The 20,058-nt window shown below is 39.7% G+C and overlaps 1 protein-coding gene across 2 annotated transcripts in view; it reads left to right on the plus strand.

The window, feature by feature from the left end:
• Nucleotides 1-3,519: 3,519 nt before the first annotated feature.
• Nucleotides 3,520-20,058, plus strand: part of slc4a7 (solute carrier family 4 member 7) — a gene marked incomplete at its 5' end in the record, with an annotated part of 32,267 nt that continues 15,728 nt past the window's right edge. The window contains 6 exons of one of the 2 annotated variants that reach the window (XM_079470100.1): nt 3,520-3,643; nt 11,625-11,706; nt 16,688-16,831; nt 17,769-17,907; nt 18,041-18,201; nt 18,294-18,482. In XM_079470100.1, the coding sequence (XP_079326226.1) occupies nt 3,599-3,643; nt 11,625-11,706; nt 16,688-16,831; nt 17,769-17,907; nt 18,041-18,201; nt 18,294-18,482 (760 nt within the window). Of the gene's footprint in view, nt 3,644-8,638; nt 8,702-11,624; nt 11,707-16,687; nt 16,832-17,768; nt 17,908-18,040; nt 18,202-18,293; nt 18,483-20,058 lie in introns of those variants that run through there. The other variant, XM_079470101.1, reaches the window with a different exon arrangement.

The following is a 20,058-nucleotide window of genomic DNA, read 5'->3' on the forward strand; positions in this document are numbered from 1 at the left end:
ATAACAGCTAGAATAGCAACATTACAGCACAAATGTGTTGTAGAAAGTGTGAGAAGATCGCGTTGTTTTTTCAGCTCATCTGTGCTCTCTGCTGGAGCATATAAATATCACACACTACAGACATGTAAAGATGTTTCTCAGGTCAGACATTAGATGAGGTCTGGTTTGTCTTCCGGTTGTCTCATACTTATCTCTGCAACAGAAGGTACATGGGCTTGTAATGGTCTTTGTATAAACGCTTTGTATTTTCATTATCCTACAACAAGCATAATTTACAACATTTAAAATACCAAAACCATTATTTAATATAGGTTGATTAGCACCCATGTTCCCTTGTTTTATATTTTCTCTAAATGTATTACGTTAGAATTTGGTGAAGTTGTAGTAGGGAAAGTACTGTAGTCTGTTGGAGGTGCAGATAGGATCACACTATAGCTCGTTGGAGAAGCGTAGGGGTCCTGTTTGCCGAGAACCTCAATATTGTTGACAATTATGTTAGGGACTGCCGTGCTTATATAACTGACTGCAAAGTGTGTCTGGACTGGAGGGAGAACAGAACACAATATATTTAATACACATCAACCATACAATCAAATACTTGATTCAATTTCCTATACTTTCAGATTGTAAGAATACATTTACACATAAGCTTCTCTGGAAAATGTTTTCGCTGTCCATTTCCATCAGCTCCTTTGGTTTAAAAATGACTGTTGAACCTCTTCATCATTTATTCTTCCTCATGTTGTTCGAAACCTGTATATAACTCTTTCTTTGTGAAACACAAAAGAAAATTATTTCATAAATGTCTTAGTGGTTTTGTGTCTATTCAAGAAGTCAATGGGGACTAATGGTGTTTGGTTACCAACGTTTTTGAAATATGTGTTGTGCAGAAAAAAGAAAATCTGTGGGTAATTGATGAAAGAATTCTGGGTGAACTATCTCTTTTAGAATATAAATATACATTATGGTCTGGAGTCAGTCACTTTACAGAACAGTACATAGGAGCACTTACATTAGTGTCAATAAAATGAAAGAGGATGGAGATTGCTGCCGTAACAACAACGAAACGAAACATTGTGAGGCTCTGACCTGAAATCAGAAGAAAAACAAACCGGGCACTGGGTAAATCAAAAAGGTTTAAACCGAATGTATTGTGCTGTTATACTGTTATTATCATTTACATAAAGAAAGCAAGGTAAAATACTTCAGGTTTTCAAATGTTGTGTGTGCGTGCAGACATTAGAGCTCCGGTTAAAATAGTCTACAGTGAAGTTTTTTTTTAATTATTTTAAGAAATATCATTTATTATTTGTTCACGGCACAATGTCCTGACTTATAATAAGAGGTGACCCTGCCCAGATTGTCAAGACAAACAGCAATTCACCTATTGATATTTCGAAAGCATGTACAAAAAACCCCAAGATGTTTGTTTCCACAATCTGTCAAACCAAAATCAGCATGCATAGACAAATCATTTTAAGTGGAACAGTTAGGTTTACCAACAGAATTTTTGGTCCGATCTTCAGAAATGTAGACAAAACATGTTGGTTAAACGATGATGCTGGATGCTGCAGGGAAATCCCATCATTCCATTTTAACATCTTTGAATATTCTGAGAAAAAATATGTGATAATAATCCGGGTGGGAATCATAAGGAATGAATGATTCTAGCGTGTTTTTTATTTATACTCTTATTCAAACTGCAATGTAATTTTTACTTTATTAAAAAGGACACTGGTTGCACTGTATTTCTTTTGTTGCATGCCAATGAAGACATAACAATAAAATGTGACTAAATGTCATACGGTATTATTATTTTAATGATTTCAGTTTTTGGTTCCTTACCCTATTTTCAACCCTACCTGCTTTCTCTATCTAGTCACATATATCTGGCAGGGACCAAGTGTTACTGTATAGATTCTCAGAGCTTAAAATCAAGAATTACAAGTTTCTCAGCGGGCGATTCACATATACAAAAGGTCATTTCTAAAACTTTCTTTTTCAACTGCACAATTGTGCCTGTGTGTTCTTGTTTGTCACAACCTGAGACCTGAGTGGAAGGAAATTGAGGACGAAACTTGCAAAAAGGTTTCTGTGAGAGTTACGATAAGGAGTGTGTGGGGATTATGGGATAGAAAACATAATTAGCTTAGTACAAAAACAATAGAACTGTGTGGCAAGTCTCCACTAAGACACTAAAACAAACATGTGCCTTAGTGCGCGTGAAGGCAAGGAATTTAGGAATTGCATTTGACAGACACTATTGCCCGTAGCCACATACAGCACATGGGGTACAGTACAAACAGTAAGACACTAGCAAGAGCAAATAAAACGAAAGAAAACATCCTTGCTTATGTAAGCAAAAAGAGACAACTGATTGTGGCATCATTGTGTTACAATAGTTCTTCCCTTAATTTCAAATCCATTAGCAATTTGTGAATCAATTGTGTTTTACTTGTATAGTATGCAGAGACTTAGTTTGATGTTGCTCGTCTTATGGCGTTGCACTTGTCATTTTTTCATCTGAAATGTTAAGATCTCGAGTCATTCAGATTTACTATCCCTACTATTTATTCATTAACCTTTAGGGATCTACCTAAGCGTCTACTTAAGAAACTGTCTTAGTTCCTGATATTCTTGCATCTCCTGTTTTTGTTTCATGACAAAAAGACAATGTGGAATATGGTTAGCTATAATTTCCTTCGTTTATTTGCTTCGTTTATTTACATGATATTTATATTGTAATATAAAACTAGTACAAGAACCTTTCTACCCCCTCTCTCTTCATTATCAGCTCGTCACATGATTGTACTTGTAGAACTATTACACACCACTAGGGGGCATACTTGTAGAAATAGTAATAAGCATCGTGCAGGTTTGCCTCTAGATTGAAGCACATTTTGTGTAGTCTTCACATAATCTCATTATATCAGACTTGTCATGCATTCTTAACTAACCAATGCTTAAATAATTCAATATAAAGGGAGATGCCTTAGTTTGTAACATTCTATACAATCTACAATTTAAACACATTTTTATTTAATCATGATGATATAGAGTACATGTAATATCGAGTGGTATAATAGGCCTAGGGAATACACTTCGAATTTGAGGTTTTATGCCGGTGGTCCGGGATTAACTTTTTTATGTAATAATGTTAGTAAGTGTTTTCAATAAACGTGAGTGGCAGAGAAAATCTTTGTATTCATTCTTTGTTTATGGTACCTGGTTTGCAAAGGCTGACAACTACTGTTTTGACCTAAATTGCACTGTACCAATAATTCTTAAAAAAATTGGATCCTCAACTTCATTGCGCGTCTCGTTCCCTTGTAGATCCTGCAGGCCAACCAATATCCAATCGACTCCTCCCCTATTCTTTTATATTCATGAATAGCGGCGTTCTCACGATGTGATTGGTCGGAAAACGCCGGTCGCCGAAAAGCAACCGGATGAAATCACCTGTCAATCAAGCAAAGGCGGGATTTGTCAAGCCCCATATATGTAAAAATACCATTCACGGGGACTGAAGGGGCATTTCGAAACACCGTATTCAAATCAGTCTCCGGCGAGGGACGGAAGAACTTCACAATTTGAACAAATGGAGGAAGATAGTGGTGAACAGATGAAACCACTCCTAACTACAGTAAGAATAAAGTTAAATCTTGTTTGTGTTAGGTGGAAAGTTGAGTCGTGGCGGAAGCGCTGCGCTGGTCGTTGCGCACGGATTCTTTTTCCGTTAATGTGAGAGAAAGAAAGGATGAGGGGAACGGGTGGTTGTCCGGGTTTAAGCATCACATACTCGGGGTCGTTGACGACCAGGGGGTTTTCCTAAAGGACGCGAAAGATGTTTGTTTTGAGGTTATATTGCCGTGGAAATGTACTTTCATTGTTTTGGGGTGAGCACGCTTCTGCCAGGAAGTATCGCGGTGTTCGTTGCGTCACAATAACGGCGATGGACGAGTGTTGTAGTCTGTGAATGTCTCTCTCTCTCTCTCGCTCTCTCTCAATTTCAAGGTACTTTATTTGCATAATTCCGTGTTCTTACAATATTGCCAAACATTTAACACATAACAAAAGACACAGTAAGAACAAAAAGAGTAAAAATGTAAACAAGGTGCCAAATAAGGGTCTCTCTCCCTCTCTCTCCCTCTCCCTCCCTCTCTCTCCCTCTCTCTCTCTCGCTCTCTCTCTCTCTCTCTCTCTCTCTCTCTCTCTCTCTGAGTGTGCTTTAATGGCTTAACAAAAACTGAACATTTGTATGCTTGAAATGTTAAAAGGAAGCGTCAAATAATATATTTTGTATACTGTACATGCCTTGTCAATGGATACTAACATTTAAAGTCTTTGTAAACTTTCAAAGCTAGTTTAGTGTGTGTACTTGTTCATTTAATATGAGAGAGGTTTTTTTGTTATGACAAAACATGGTGTCTGTGAATATGGTTACTTTTGATGTAGCTTGATAGTTTATGATGCGAGACATAAGGGCTTATGTTTTCATACAAACAGCAAGCAGAGGGCCTTTGCTACATTGGTTTATTCTGTAAACAGTTTTTCTTCAAAAGAAAGTACTGGTTAAGTATTAAAGCAAAAAGTCAATATCTGACATGTTGATACTTAAATGTGTTACCTAATCATTCAAAAACCATAACATTTCCTTTTCAGACAATTACGTTTCATTAAAATAAATTTCTTAACACGAAATTGATTATCATTTTTAGCTATTATTTTGCCATTGTTGTCCTTTAGTTTTTTAATGTGTTTTATACATTTATGTGACTATGATGGTCAAATACCATAAAGAATCCATCTATGCTTTATTTTGAAGCTGAAGCTTTTCTCTCTCGGTCATTGAAGCCCTGAGACTGACAAGAGCGGCCTCTAAATTGTCTGTACTCTTCCTATTGGATCCATCTGCTGCCTTTGATACTGTTAACCACCACATCCTCCTGTCGACCCTCAAGGTTCTAGGTGCATCTCAGGTAGGTCATTTAGCGTATCCTGTAGAAGTGAGGTCTCCGAGTCCCAACATCTCAACACAGGTGTGCGTCAGGGCTCAGTGCTTGAACCATTGCTCTTTTCTGTATACATGACATCCGTAGGTTCTGTCATTCAGGAACATGGCTTTTCCTATCGCTGCTATGCGGATGATACACATCTCCACCTGTCTTTTCAGCCTGACGATCAGACTGTTACTTTACACATCTCAGTATGCGTGAGTGACATTTCGCTTTTCGGATGATGGACAACCACCTGCAGCTAAAGGCATAAACTAAAGGCATAAGAACTGTTTCTTCCCCCAGGCAATCTACCACATGAACAGTTAAACGTTCCCCACTTATGCAATACAAATTTGCAATATCCTTATATGTATTTGTGACCCCTTCATCCTAGTTCATCCCTGCCTCTACTCAATCCTATCCCATTATCATTTCTAGCACAATTGTTTATACACTTATTTATTTGCCTATTTTTTGTCTGTGTGTTGTTGTCTCTGTGCACTGGAAGCTTATGTCACGAAAACAAATTCCTTGTATGCGCAAGCAATAAAGCTCTTTCTGATTCTGATTCTTCTTCTGATTTTGAGCTGAGCCTTGCAAAAACAGAACAGCTTTTAATCCCGGCCGACCCAAAGATTCATCACAACGTCTCAGTTCAACTAGGGTCATCGACCATCACACCTTCCAGAACGGCCAGAAACCTGGGAGTGATAAACAATGATCAGCTTAACTTCACCGATCATGTTTCCAGCACCAACCGGTCCTGTAGATTCATCCCCTACAACATTAGGAAAATTAGACCTTTCCTGTCCAAGCATGGTACGCAAGTCCTAGTCCAGGCTCTTGTCCTGTCCAGACTGGACTATTGCAATGCTCTACTGGCTGGACTTTCAGCCTGCATAACCAAACTTTTACAGATGATCAAGCTGCGCACAGCTACGACAAGAGTCTACGACAATGAACGGAAGAGCGCTAAAGTCATTCCTCTCTTCATTAAGTTACATGGGCTCCCTACAGTCGCTTACATCAAATTCAAAGCTCTGCTCTTGGCCTACAGGACCAAAACTGTTCAGCAACCCCTGATCTTTACACACTGAAACAGACTTATGTACCCAGCAGATCCCTACGCTCTGCAAACGAACAACCGCTTGTAGTGCCATCCCAAAAAGGGAAAAATCCTTTTCACGCACCTGGATCCTCTTGAAGAATCGGCTGAAAACATCTCTTCCGTCAGCACCTGACCGATTAGTTCTGACTTCTATCACTTGTCAACTCTTTCTCTCCTTAAAAAAACAACAACCCTTGCTTTGTACACTGTGGTAGGCTATATGACCTATATGCTTTTTGTTGTCCTCATTTTGGTCCAATTGCTTCCATTGTTTGCCTCATGTGTAAGTCGCTTTGGATAAAACGTCTGCTAATTGACTTATTAGATCTGGAGGAGTACTACCTCACTAGCAGGGACTTTCTGGGGGGGGGATTTTTAACCGGAAGTTCCTGCAGTGGATGCCCCATAAATGTGAATGTTTTTTTTATTCCACCTGTTGCTTACTGTACTCTACGGTACTATTGCCCATTTGTTCCTTTTAATCTAATAATGCATTTCTTTGTCAGGATTTCAGTGATGGTCCGTTGAACGTGTTCTATCACAGCACTACTACGCTTGTTCAGATGAAAGATTAGACAGCAGGAAGTTTGTCATTGTTGTCTGTCTGGAGAATCAGCAGCTCTGAGGGGTGCTGGGAACCAGCAGACAATGCTGTTGATAAAGCCACAGAGGGCACAGGCATAAGCTCAGCTAGTTTACAGCAGTTCTGAACACAAGTATCAGACGCTTTGACCTGTCTGCATGCAGCCAATACAGTAGTCAACACTTTTGCTTTGTTACTGCTCATTCACAACAAGTCTTTCCAGTCCCTCTTGTTTATTTCCTTTGAAAATTGAAACCTTTAACTTCTTTTTAAACATTGTATAATGCCAATACGGTATTCTATGCATCTATTATCACGGTTAAAGGTGTCCTGAACTGTCCGTTTTTATTATTTTATACTGTTGTCTGAGGTCTACGTATGAAGTTTGTGTGGTTTTTACATTTAAAAGCATCAAAATCAATTAGTAATAGGCGATTTTCTAACTGGGTTTTAAGTCAGCTCAAAAAAACGCTCTGTTTTATGGGCCTGCTGCAATGAACACTTGGAAGTAAACGCCCACTGCTTTGATTGGATAGCAGTTTTCATAGTAAACTTCGTTGGAGCCATCTGTGAATTTGGTGAGACATGTAACGTTGGGTTACACATTATCAGGACATATAGTGCAATAGTGACGCATAGTACAAATATGTTTTACTCAAATAAGATTGCTGCTTCAGTACTGTGATTGGCGAACCAGTGAGCGGGGCTTGCAAAGTAGTCGTTGATATTCTTTTGTGGAGGCAGTGCGTTCGCTGGGCCTGGTGTCAATAAGAGTTGTCATTTCAGTAACAAGGGCGTTTTCAGTTCTGACACTTAAAGGATATTCGCGTGAATACGACTAACAAAAGCTCCGGTAAAATCATCGCCCCTTTAAAACACAACCTACAGACATCCTTTGTAGAACATTTTCTGCAGATTTGACCATTTTGTTGAGAGCCATACACACCAGCATAAGAGATGATTTGAGACTGCAGGGCAAAGTCTGTATTAGTATTATTTAGTATGTCTTGTATTGGACTTCTCTGTTTTATGTTTTGTGTGCTTATCTCACTAGTAAATGCTACTTCTGTATTGTATTTATTGAAACAAAAGCTTTACAAATGTTTAGTTGGATGCGACTAGACAGAGTCCAACCAAATTAAATTAGTCAAAGATGTCCCCATGCATAGCTCACTGGCTGCTGTAGGGCTAAACTGTTATCTTGCATCATTAAACAAACACACTTCATCCCATCCTTATGGAAACACTAGTGCTATCTCTGAAAACAGTATTACAGTAACTTTATGATATAGGGCCTAGTCTGTTTTCATACATTATATATTAGTATATATCAAATTATTCTTCCAGCCCTATATGTCCTTTAACACCTCAGGGCAATGGTGCGCAGTCCCCTCATTCCCAGCTTGCACTCCATGTATAGCTCCGGTCGTATTTGAACACACGAGCTCAACCTTTTCATGTGTGGAAAAACACATACACGTTCACAACAACAACACAACTCACACCCATTTACACACACTGATCCTGCTCCAGGATATAAATAACAACTTTGGAATCAGGAATAAGACCCCATCTGAACGTCATGAAGGTCTCTCTCACTTTCGCTTACATCATAGCGTTGTGTTGCCAGTGATTTGCAGCAGTTAGGTGCGCGTGTGACGAAGACCTTTCACTATTTGGTCTTGGTAGATGAGAATCGCTGTTTTGAGGAAGTGTGTTGAGCCTCAATAGCTTTGTAGACTATAATTTAATTTTTGCTTTAAGCTTTCAGATACATCTGTGTTTTTTCATCTGCAACTCTTGTAGGGGACGCTTTGGATGAGAAGCATTGCTGAATGATTCCTAACTCTGCCCTTGAGTGACTACATCAGTATTGTTTTTGTGGTGTTCACCGGTGTTCGGTTTCTCCGTGAAGACATTCGGCAGTCCCTTCCCCAGGGTCTGTGAACAATGCAGAACTTCTGGGGAGACATCATGAATCTGAGGAGCATCAGAGCAGCTACGGTTTTCTCGGTATGTTTCGGGGGACATCATTGTGTGTTTGACCCGAAGCAGATTATTTTTTTATCATGAACATGATTTAGATTTTAGATTCTGCGTAGCTCATCAAATAGGTTTTGGGTTGGTATCGGAGTTTGCTTGCCGGATCCGGTTTCAAAATATTGCCATAGGAGCACAGGACATGGGTTTAGCGTGAAATGTAATTAGCTTGAGAGTGAAATCTGGTGGTTTTCACATGAATTGGGACTGAATGTCTCACTAGACCCGAGACCCCCACCTGTCACGTGTGGTTATGGATTTAAATTCTATGTCCACATTGTACCCTTTGCTGAGTATTGCCCTTTGGGCTGATATCCGATGCTTCGGCACTCAGGAATGCTTGGACAGAGGCCCGCGGTAGGACAGGGCCACCTTGGTTTTTTTTATACACTGGAGTCGCAAGTGAAAGTGTTGGAAGAGGTCATACGCACATTTTGTATTGCAGAGTAGATTGGTCACTTACACCTTATTATCACTAAAGTGTATTCATCGTATTTAATAGTGCTGTATGTAAGGATGAATTCATGGGTGCGTAGCTCATCATATTTGATGAGCTACGCAGAATTATAGGTGAGATGACTGGTGGAAATTCTCCAGACGATACCAAGAGGTAGTCAATTTTGTGTTATGCTCTGTAACCAATGATGGCTATTGTTATAAATCTACAGTTGACAAAATATATTAATATTTTCTAAATATCCAATTATTTAAATTGGTTTTACAGAGTCACCTTTAGCATTATCATATTGCGTATGGCATTTTAAAAACTTATTGATAGACATAGACAACCTCACAGACATGTGGCATCTCTGGAACTAAATCACTTTCACATCTTTCCAGGATATTGTGATTATTACACAAATGTTGGATATGACATTGTTTATTTTTACACTGCACTTTGGGTGCACTCGGAAACGAAATGTCTGAAATAGTTTCAAGAAAAGAATAGCTGTGAATGTTGAGTTGAACAAGTTCACCAAAGTTACATCATCTTACTCCTTGACTAAGAGATGCCGTCTAATAGACGTCATAAATGTTTGTTACGGACGTGCAGAACTACGTAAGCAACATATTTTTGAAAAGGACTACTTTGTGGGATGCTTAAACAATTAATAGCGAGGCAGACAAAGACATGTAGAGTTATATTAAATGTATTTTTATGGATGTTTGCTACATATGACATACAAGTTGCAGTGGTCCGTGATCATCATGCAGGGGACTAAATGCATGAATGCTGTGAAATTTGTTTCACCATTGATTCAAACAGTGAACTAGTGACCCTTTAAATCTAATTCAGAGCAAGAACATTAACCAACTTTGTAGGTAATCGTGATGCAATGATTCTTTATTTGATAATATTGCTGTGTTTTTAAGTGTCGTCACAGGGAGCAGTTCTTTTGTTTTCTCACAGATGTACCACCAAGTGCACTAGCTGGAGACTTGGGCCTTGCAGAAGCAATGCTAGGGAATTGTGGGAATTGTCTTATTGTTTTGGGGACTTAAACAAATATGCAGCAGAGGGACTTAGGGGCATAGTCCTAAGAGACCCCTGTGTAACATCTGGAAAAATGTCTCTATAATCTCTGATATACCATCTCCTTCTAAAGCAAACTCCAAAATGTTCTCACAAACATATAGCACGAGGAGCTGCTGAGAAAGTCTGGATAAGGTTGTGTATTGCGTTCTTTTCTGTCCCAGTTGTACTTCTGGATTCCTTCTAGGCTGCAAATGGAAAATGTTTCTCATTTCACGGTAATCTTCCTGCTCGTGGATTGTGGTTTGGTCCTGATAGAAGTGGAATGAAGTTCACTTGATTCGGGCCCAATTGTCTTTTGTAGACAAGTGGCCAGCATGCAACAATTATAGTCCTACATTTATATGGTATCCAAACATGACCCAGACCTTTAAAAGCAGTGGTTGGAAAATATCATGGTGGACTTATTATGGACTAGAATGTGACATACTGATCCCGTGTGCAACATGCATTTAAGCAAGGCTTTGTAGGTGAAGTTTAGTCTAAGCCCCGTCTAAGACAAAATTATACTTTATTAAAGATCCTCTGTACACTGGGTCCCAGACCCCAATGGTGGAACGGAGACCAATATTATTCACCAGCAGGGGCCTAGCAGCCATTATCAGTCACGGGGATACACGTCCCCCTCACTTTTGGAAGATAATCATTGTTTTTCAATGCTATATCAAGACTCATGCCCTTATGTTCCCTCAGCCCCCACCTTTCTACACAAAGCAGATGTCAAAGACACCAGCTATTAGAAGATAATAAGCTCTAAAAGCAAGTCTTATTTGAGAGACGTATTATTACATTATGATCTCACTGTAAAACTTCACAAGATGACTATTTCGCATGAATTCGTACAAACCATATAAAAATATGCAGTCGGTAAAAAGGAAAATAAAGTGAATCTAAACCCCTGAACATCTGAGGTTTTCATGCAAAACAGAATTGCTTTAAATACAGATAAGACATGTTTTCAAATGCATTTGCTCAAATACAGAGAATCCTACGTTTGAGCAGGAGTCGTATTTAAGCAAACCCCATTAATACGCTTTAGTCTTAAAGGTCTTGAAGTTCATCGTATATTCATATTTAATTACGCTGTTCTTGTTGGATGAGGTGACCGTGCCTTCCACGTGTTTAGGTCTGTTTTGTTCTGTAACCTGGCTGTAGTTCCCGCAGCTCTGTGCCAAGGAGCGCAATAGCGTATTGTCAAAAAGACTAATCTTAAGACCACTTATGGTATAAACTCTAAACTATTGCACAATTCTAAACTATAGCCAGATGAGAGCGGCAGAAACCGGAACGGTCACATGTCGGACTGTTTGCTTGTTCTGGTATGAGATAAATTTATCTATCTGTGTCTCTCTTTCTACTCAGGGCAATGATGAAGAAGCTGTTGTTGATCATGGGAAAACCAGCTGCACCATCAACACAAACTTTGAAAAAGAAGAACTTGAAAGTAAGTGATGCAACACTCTCAACATATGGCACTTTTTCGTGCATTGCCGTATCTTCTTGTGGACCATCTGGTTTGTAAGCACGTGGATGTCTGGGGGGCTATGTGTTTAAAGTATACGGATTAAAACCATCCAGAACCTCATTTTACTATCTTGCTTACACACTGAGGTTCCCAACCTCCAATGCACCTCAAAGTGCCTCAGGCGTCTCCCAGCGGCCCATGTTCTCAGGTGATTTATATCAGATTTCTGAAATGTGCTGGGGTTCTTGGGTCTGTTGGGGGGGTACTAGCTGTTCAGTTACAGAAGAGTAAAGGCCATTGCGCATTGAGTCAGAAATGTCTGCACGTTAAAAAATAAATACGACCACACGTTCGGTCAATCACATTTACACACTGCCTCCGATATTGTCGTTCGTCATAAAAAAGTTTTTCGGACTGGGTTGGATTTTGTGCGTTTTTCGCATCCGTAGCAAGCTTTGTGAGAGGCGATTTGACAATTCAGAGACACCATACAAACGAGCGCCAAATACGAAAAAAAGCATACTAAAATTTAGGGATGCTCCGATCCACCTTTTTTGCTTCCGATACCGATTCCGATACCTGAGATTCAGTATCGGCCGATACCGAGTACCGATCCGATACTAAGGTAAAAATTTTAAAGTGCACAATTACTTAATAAACTATGTGCATTGCTGTGCAAGACATCAGGCTCGACTTAACATAAATTTCCTGACCCTGTAAAACAAAATAAACTAATGATTCACAAATTTAGTAAATAGTTTATTAAACCAGCACCGGTGCAAAACAAATGAAAAATAAAACAAAAGTGTTCACTATCTTTGGACAAAAGACATTCAAAATTAAAGTGCAAATTAAGCAGCTGAATATAACAACAGCTTCACTAGCTTGATAAACGGGTATAAATAAATGGAAACAAAATCTCTTAATAATTTTTAAGAAAGTGCAAAAATAATTAAAAAATCAATTCGCAAAAAAGCTGCTGAAATTGAGCAAAAAAGTAATAGCTTTACTGCTTTAGATATTCAAAATAACATGAATCAGATCTTTTTAATGCTTTAGTCACTAAAGCAAAGTCCACTTAACTAAACTAAAGTTTAGTGAAAATAAATTTAACATCCAACACAGAAACAGATGAATAAAACACTAGGTTCCCTAGCTTAGTAAAACTGCACATGTTTGTTGCATTTAACGTGGCATTTTGTGGCATCAAAATTCGCATCCAACCAGTGTGCGGTTAAACTTAAAAGCGACACGGGGGACACGTCGCAGCTCCAGATATCTGTTGTAAAACTCACCGCATTGACATCTTTAAGTTTTTCGGATATGTGTTTGCTTTTTGACTTTTCGGTACAGTTCAAGGTAGAGTTAAATATTTACGCTTCGGCGTGTCGTACTGCGGCTCCAGGTGGTTTATAAGGAGTCTGAAGCCATTATTCGCAACGACGGACAGCGGTTGCCCATCCATAACAATGAAAGCGGTGGAACTTATTGGCGTAGCTGTTGTAAAATAACTCCAAATGACAGATATTTTGTCTTGCTCCATGCTGTTCGCTGCTATATTTTTTTACTTGTTCACGTGCACTACGTACAGAGCACGTTGCTAGCGTATGATGTCGCACGTTGCTAGCGTATGATGTCACACGTTGCTAGCGTATGATGTCGCACGTTGCGCAATGCGCAGCCGCCCACGAGAGCGTTTAAGCGCCGGTGTCTCCATGAACTTTTACATCGTCTAGCCAAATTTTATGTCAGATCGGGTATCGGTGACAAATTGCACCGATACCCGATCTAGAATTTTATTACGTATCGACGCCGATACCCGATACGAATATCGGATCGGAGCATCCCTACTAAAATTTAGGACTGTATGTGAAAAACCCCTTAAGCCAAGAAATGTTTTAAACTTGCAAGAGACTTATTTCCTTGAAATAATTGAAAGTTTTGGATGATTTAAAATACAGTGTGGACCTTTTTATGATGGATAGAGAGTTTTAGACAAGGTGGCTAATGGTTGATGTAATGCTGGCCTGTTATACAGTTATGGAAAAAAAATTGAGGGCATTCCAGTTTTGCCTTTTATTAAGCATTTCCGCATGTGTTGTGGAAATTCCAGTACAGTGTCTGTTGAATTTCAATAGATGCAAACATCAGGAATGACATAAAGTCAGCAATAGGAAAGACTGAAAGAAAAGCAAATATCCATGAAAGTTAAACGTTCTTTTTGTTTGCAGTATTCAAGATCGTTTTTGTTATTTTGACCAGTTTGTTTGTTTCATTTTTCTGCAAATAAAAGAATTTTTATTGGAATTTGGGAGATAGTCAATAGTTCAAGGAATGGAACAAAAATGTACATTTTATTGAAACATATGTCTATAAATAGTAAATTTAGGAAAACTGAAATATTTTTGGAGTGGTCTGTTAATGATTGTGTTTCACAGGCAGTTTCTGCCAATCTCATATTAATCGTGAGTGCCTATACAGTAGTATTGCATACGTCGTATCTTCGAAGATGATTTAGTTTGATCAAAAAGAGAGAGGTATGAGCTACTAGAGGTGGGACTAGTCATACATGCTGTTTGCCAACAAAACACAGATGTATGACTTAGTTTGACTTACTGCATGTAGTTCATGTCCGACATCTTTTAGCACTGGGACCATTCCATCTATAAATTTCAAACGATCTCCAAATCCAGCGTTATATCCACAGTTCATATAACACCCATCACTGAAATGCTGTGAACAAACAGACACACATAAACTTCACAATCGCAAGAGTAGTGAGCTGCAGCGAGCCCATCTTGAGGCAGCAAAGATAATGTTGATGGTAAGTGGGTCTCACTCGTCGTTTGGCTCGTGGACGGGCTCTTTCTTTTGCCTTGCAGTGCTTTTCCGGGAAATTGGCCAATAAAAGGAATAGGATATCCCACAATAGGACTAGGATATCACATAGGGATCCAGAATTATAGAAAACTTTGTAAAAACCCGAACAAGGGGGAGTGTATGTAGTACAGAAGTGTAAAGAAGTCAGAATGCATACATACATTTATATTCAACTAATTCAATGCAAAGCTCACTAGTACGTAAGTACATAATAACCTGCAATGTTTTTTTGCTTCAAACAGAGGTGACGATAGAGAGGCAAACGTTATCGTTTGTAGTTTATTATGAAAAGACATACACAAATGTTCTCAAATCACAATTCCAAGATTTTAAAAAGGCTATCATTAGATTTTGACTAAGCTAACTGTTCAGTATCACAATGATTTTCAGGATTGGTTTTAACATTTGGCAATGTGCCTTAGATGTTAACTGTAATTCTGATATGATTGTAATGAGAAGGAGTCTGTCAAAGCGTTTCATGCTAGGGCGTTCGGGCCTTTAAGCTGACCGCCTCTTGTTTTAATAGCATTAAGATGGATTAGACTCCAGCTCAAGGTTTAATTTATTAAACCGCTCTTGCCAGGGACATGCCTTCGGTTCCTCTAGCATTAACCATAAACTAATTCTTTATGCAAAACACAATCCTGCACATTTTTCCTCTCTTTCACTTTGTCTTTCTTCCTGCGTCAGTTTTAGGGCACACATGTAAGCGGGAACTTTTTGCAAGCGTGTCGTACATCATGGTAATAATAACCGCATGTTGTCCCATTTCATTATGCTGTCGGTTAAGTTGGATCTCAGACACAATTCTGTCTTCGCTCGCACACCGTTCTGCCAAACGTGTACCATGAGTTAATCGTAGATCGGTATTTCGAGTGAAATAAAGAAGATTATTGAGTTAAACGATTATTGTGCCGCATTCCATTTAGCAAGGATCCTCTCTTTTCTTGTAATATAAATCCACAGCTTACCCTTTCTTTACAGTGGTTCACCAGTGCTATTTCTTTTATCATTTTCATTTATTTTTCAGTTAAATTCAGAGTTTAAAAGCCAAGTTTAAAATTTTCTATGTTGTTTTAAAGGTTAATGAGTAATCGTGTCAAATAATCGGGATCTCAAAATTGGCCAAAATAATCACGATTATGATTTTTGTCATAACCGAGCATCCATACAAAGCACATCAATCTGAAAGTGGCTTTGGTTGGGATTGCATTTAAAACGGTCTTATTCATGCACCCTTGAGACCTTTGACCTCAGTGTGGTGCTTTTCTTAAAGTCAACATGTTTGTTGTGGAATAAAATGCATGCTTTGTGGTGTTGAAGCGTGTTGTGCTGCAGGTATGAAGCATTTTGCAGGTTAGGTGGCACAATAGCAGTGTCCTAAAAATGTGCAACACGTCTTTTAGTGCTGCTGTGGCCAACGAAGTGTGCACTTGGGTCTTTAGCCTCCTATCCAATCTCTTTGCAGGCAAGCGTGTGAAACTGGTGTAGACACAGCAAGCGTTTCCATAGACCACACATGCACTCAGGCTGCAAACACTCCCTTCCTTTGCTACACGCAAGGTTCAGATAAGTGAAGTTAGCTTTAAATTGCTTGGTGTTTTCTTTCCTTTTTGACATCACTGAGATGACGCATTCATCAGGTGAAAGCTCTGTTTCCAAGAAGTCTTTTCACACAAAAGCTCAAGCGCGGGCAAGACGTGTACCTGTGAACTTTTATTAAAAGGTGCACGTTTGTTGTGAGTCTTTGTTAAAAGCAGAGACATTTAAGTGTTTTAAAATTGATGGTTCTCACTGAATTGGTTTGCTGAAGAGAATTGGTTAGAAGCCTAAGACCCCATCACCATGATATTTTTGGACATTGTGTCTCTTCCCACATAAATAAGGTTTTGTTCTTAGAAGTGGATGGAGTTTTTGGATAGGGCTACATATATCGTGGCATTTGTAACTTGAAATGTGGGTCAGGAAATGTCTGGAACACTGTTTGTATTTGATCTCTGTTTTCTTGCCTGTGATGAACCTCAACATGACATTTGCAGTTCTGGCTAGGTGAATCACTGTGAAGTCGTTCTCTTTTTAGGTCACAGGGCAGTTTACGTTGGCGTTCATGTACCTTTAGGAAGAGAAAGCAGACGTAGACACCGTCACCGTAGTCATCGGCACCATCGTAAAAGAAAGGACAGAGGGTCAGAACGAGAAGACGGCAGAGAATCTCCATCGTACGGTAAGACTACAATATGCATACAAATATGACCAGGCCTGTCGGGATAGCAACTTTTTGTTTTGGCGATAAATTGCATCAGAAAAAATTGCTATAGTCGATATTATTGCCTTTTTTTATATTTGATGCCACTGATTAAGTATTGATAATATAATAATGCAAGTACACCCTTTTAAAGACCAAAGGTCTTCCAGTAGAATATTTGGACATTGAATTATAACTGGAGTGTAAATATTTACAATAATTAAAACGTACACTTACAGTCCTTATTTTTGATTGGCTGGTTTATGTTACAAGCCTTTATGTTTAGGGCAAGCAGACACCTTGATATGTGAACTCTGAAGAGGGCAGCACGATTGTATGTCATAATGTGGCCGTTTAAAATAGCTACACTTGCGACCCTTCTCGAGCTCCAAATGCGGCTTTGGTTTTAAATCATTTTTCAGGTTAACTTTAGATGTGTTGCTGTTTTCATTACCTCCGTATTTAAAAAGGAGAGCGTCTAGTTTACACACTCCTTTGTTTTCATGTCGGAGTGGGTGGATTGCGGCTTTGACACCAGTCGATTACACTTCATCATCGAACTGCCTCTATTCATCAGGATAACACCGTATAACTCCTCCAATCTTTTCACCTGCCACTGTCCGCCCCGTGTGTGCGACTGGGCATGCACGATTGTGTGTATCCGCTAGCCCCGCATTTGACAAACAGACATAGGTTAGCGCTAACAGAAAGCACGAGCGGATAAAATGTTAATGTCATAAAAAATTTTATGTAAACAATATAACATTTATTGCATCACCAAAAAATGCAGACGTTACGTTTATATATCACGTGATAAGTTGATAAATTGACTATCGTGACATGCCTTAATGTTACGTATAATAAAAAAAGTGGTGTTCTGTTAATGTGCATCTGCGTTTTTCTCTCATGGTTACAGACACGCCCTCACAGAGGGTCCAGTTTATTCTGGGCACTGAGGACGATGATGAAGAGCACATTCCTCATGACCTCTTCACCGAGTTAGATGAGCTGTCCTTCCGTGAAGGACATGTGTACGAGTGGAAAGAAACTGCTAGGTGAGGAAACAGTTCTGTGAATTGAAAGTACCCCACTCTTAAACCTCTCAAGTCTTTTAATAATAAGATTTTCATAAACTAGTCTTGTGAAACCGGGCCTAAAAGTTTCAACTTCAAATCCAATTTTGTGCAGGTGGTTGAAGTTCGAGGAGGACGTGGAGGATGGAGGTGAACGCTGGAGCAAACCCTACGTCGCCACGCTTTCCCTGCACAGTTTATTTGAGTTAAGAAGCTGCATTCTCAATGGCACAGTCATGCTGGACATGAGAGCCAACTCCATCGAGGAGATAGCAGGTCACCTCCCCAGCTTTCTCATAGACGTTTTTTCATATTAGCTTGCTTTTAAATATAGCCACCAATAACCTTCATAAATCTGCCGTTTTCAGATATGATTTTAGACAACATGGTGGCTTCAGGGCAACTGGACGAGGGTTTGAGGGAGAACGTGCGGGAAGCCATGCTGAAGCGGCACCACCACCAAAACGAGAAGAAATTGAGCAATCGCATCCCGCTCGTACGCTCCTTCGCCGACATAGGCAAGAAACACTCAGACCCGCACTTGCTTGAGAGGAATGGTGAGAGCTTTGCTCTGCTTGACCCTGTTTTTTTTGTTGATATTTACTCAAAAAGGCATACATTTGATCCTCTTAACTCAATTATAACCCTCCGTTCCCACCACAAAGATTGAATGAAGAAAAATATGGCACTCCTTGCTTCTGTGGCCAGCAATTGTTAAAGGCATCCAGCAGGGAGTCAACATGACAAGGCGTAATATCAGGGCTAAAACAATATTTGACATGTGCATGTGGCTTTTCGTTGGCTGCGGTTTCGGGCCGTCATTGCGTGCTGTGTTTTTCGTCTCACCAGAATGCCTTTAAGAAAGGTTTGATTGATAGCGTTGTTGTTGCATGTCACTGAGCAGTTAGGCAGCCGGGTTCAGCAAATAAACAAAAATCTAAATATTAATAAACCATTCAGTTCCTTTTTTTATTAACCTGTGATCTATAATAACCTGTGTCTTACTGCACTGAACGCTCTTTGCCTCCTCACATCATTCCAGCATTTTCCACCTTCTCTCATTTAATTCATAGATGTTAATTTATTCCATCCGCAGCCTGTTTACTTTCTTTTCCTCTCTTCACACTCTTCATCACTCCGCACCGGTCCCATCAGGTGAGGGTCTCTCTGCCTCCCGTCTGTCTCTCCTCCGACACAACTCCTCCATTTCCACTCCCCTCAACTCGCGCCGACCCTCCAGAGACTCCCGCGGTTCCCGGTCCTCTGTCATCCTTAACCACCTCCTGCCCAGTGCCAAATCCAGCCCTTCTGCCTCGCCTAACGCTACCCCACACAACACACCCCCCACCACTAGCCGAGCTCCATCTCCTCCCCGCTTTCCAGGAGAGAGAGGCGACATTCCGGAGGTCGTGGTGTTCCCGCCCGACGAGGAGGAACTGTGGTTGCCTGCCAGTCAGGAGGAACAGGTGGTGCCCAAGCCGGCCAGACTGGCACAGCTCCTGCCTCCACCTCAGTCAGGCAAATATCCCATAAGCCCATCAGCATGACGATGTGCCACCTGCATGATCACATCTGCTCAGCTTTTCACTCCATAGATCTACAACCGGTTTAAGGGAGCACTTAAAGAAAATGTTTTTATACACACATTGTTTTATTATATCAAATGTCAAAAGATTGTTAAAATGCTAAAGAAAATCCAGCTTATTATAAAAACTTACTAGAAAGTAATTTGTTCGTTTTATAATCTCCTTCTGTAACACTAATGCTACTTATGACGCGATTTACCCAACACTGTCTGTCACGTTCTCTCCACATCACTCTCTCTTTCACTCTTTTGTGATTCTCTCTCTCTCTCTCTCTCTCTCTCTCTCTCTCTCTCAAACTTTCTCATTGCAACATGTGGCCACTTTTTAAGTTTCACTATGAGCAATGAATCACAGACGTTGAATAGCTTGTTAAATCTTTCTAGTTGGTGCCGTCCTTGCTTTCCATGTATTTGACGTTGAATACGACCATGTATTTAGATATTGTTTGAACATTTTCTGGTTGTTAGTTTTTGTGGATCAGTTCCTGTAGCTTAATAGGTAAATCTAACAGACAAGGTCATGGGTTTTGTTCTCATTCTTATGATTG

The sequence above is a fragment of the Barbatula barbatula genome, assembly GCF_947034865.1.
Source record: "Barbatula barbatula genome assembly, chromosome: 12".
Taxonomy (NCBI): domain Eukaryota; kingdom Metazoa; phylum Chordata; class Actinopteri; order Cypriniformes; family Nemacheilidae; genus Barbatula; species Barbatula barbatula.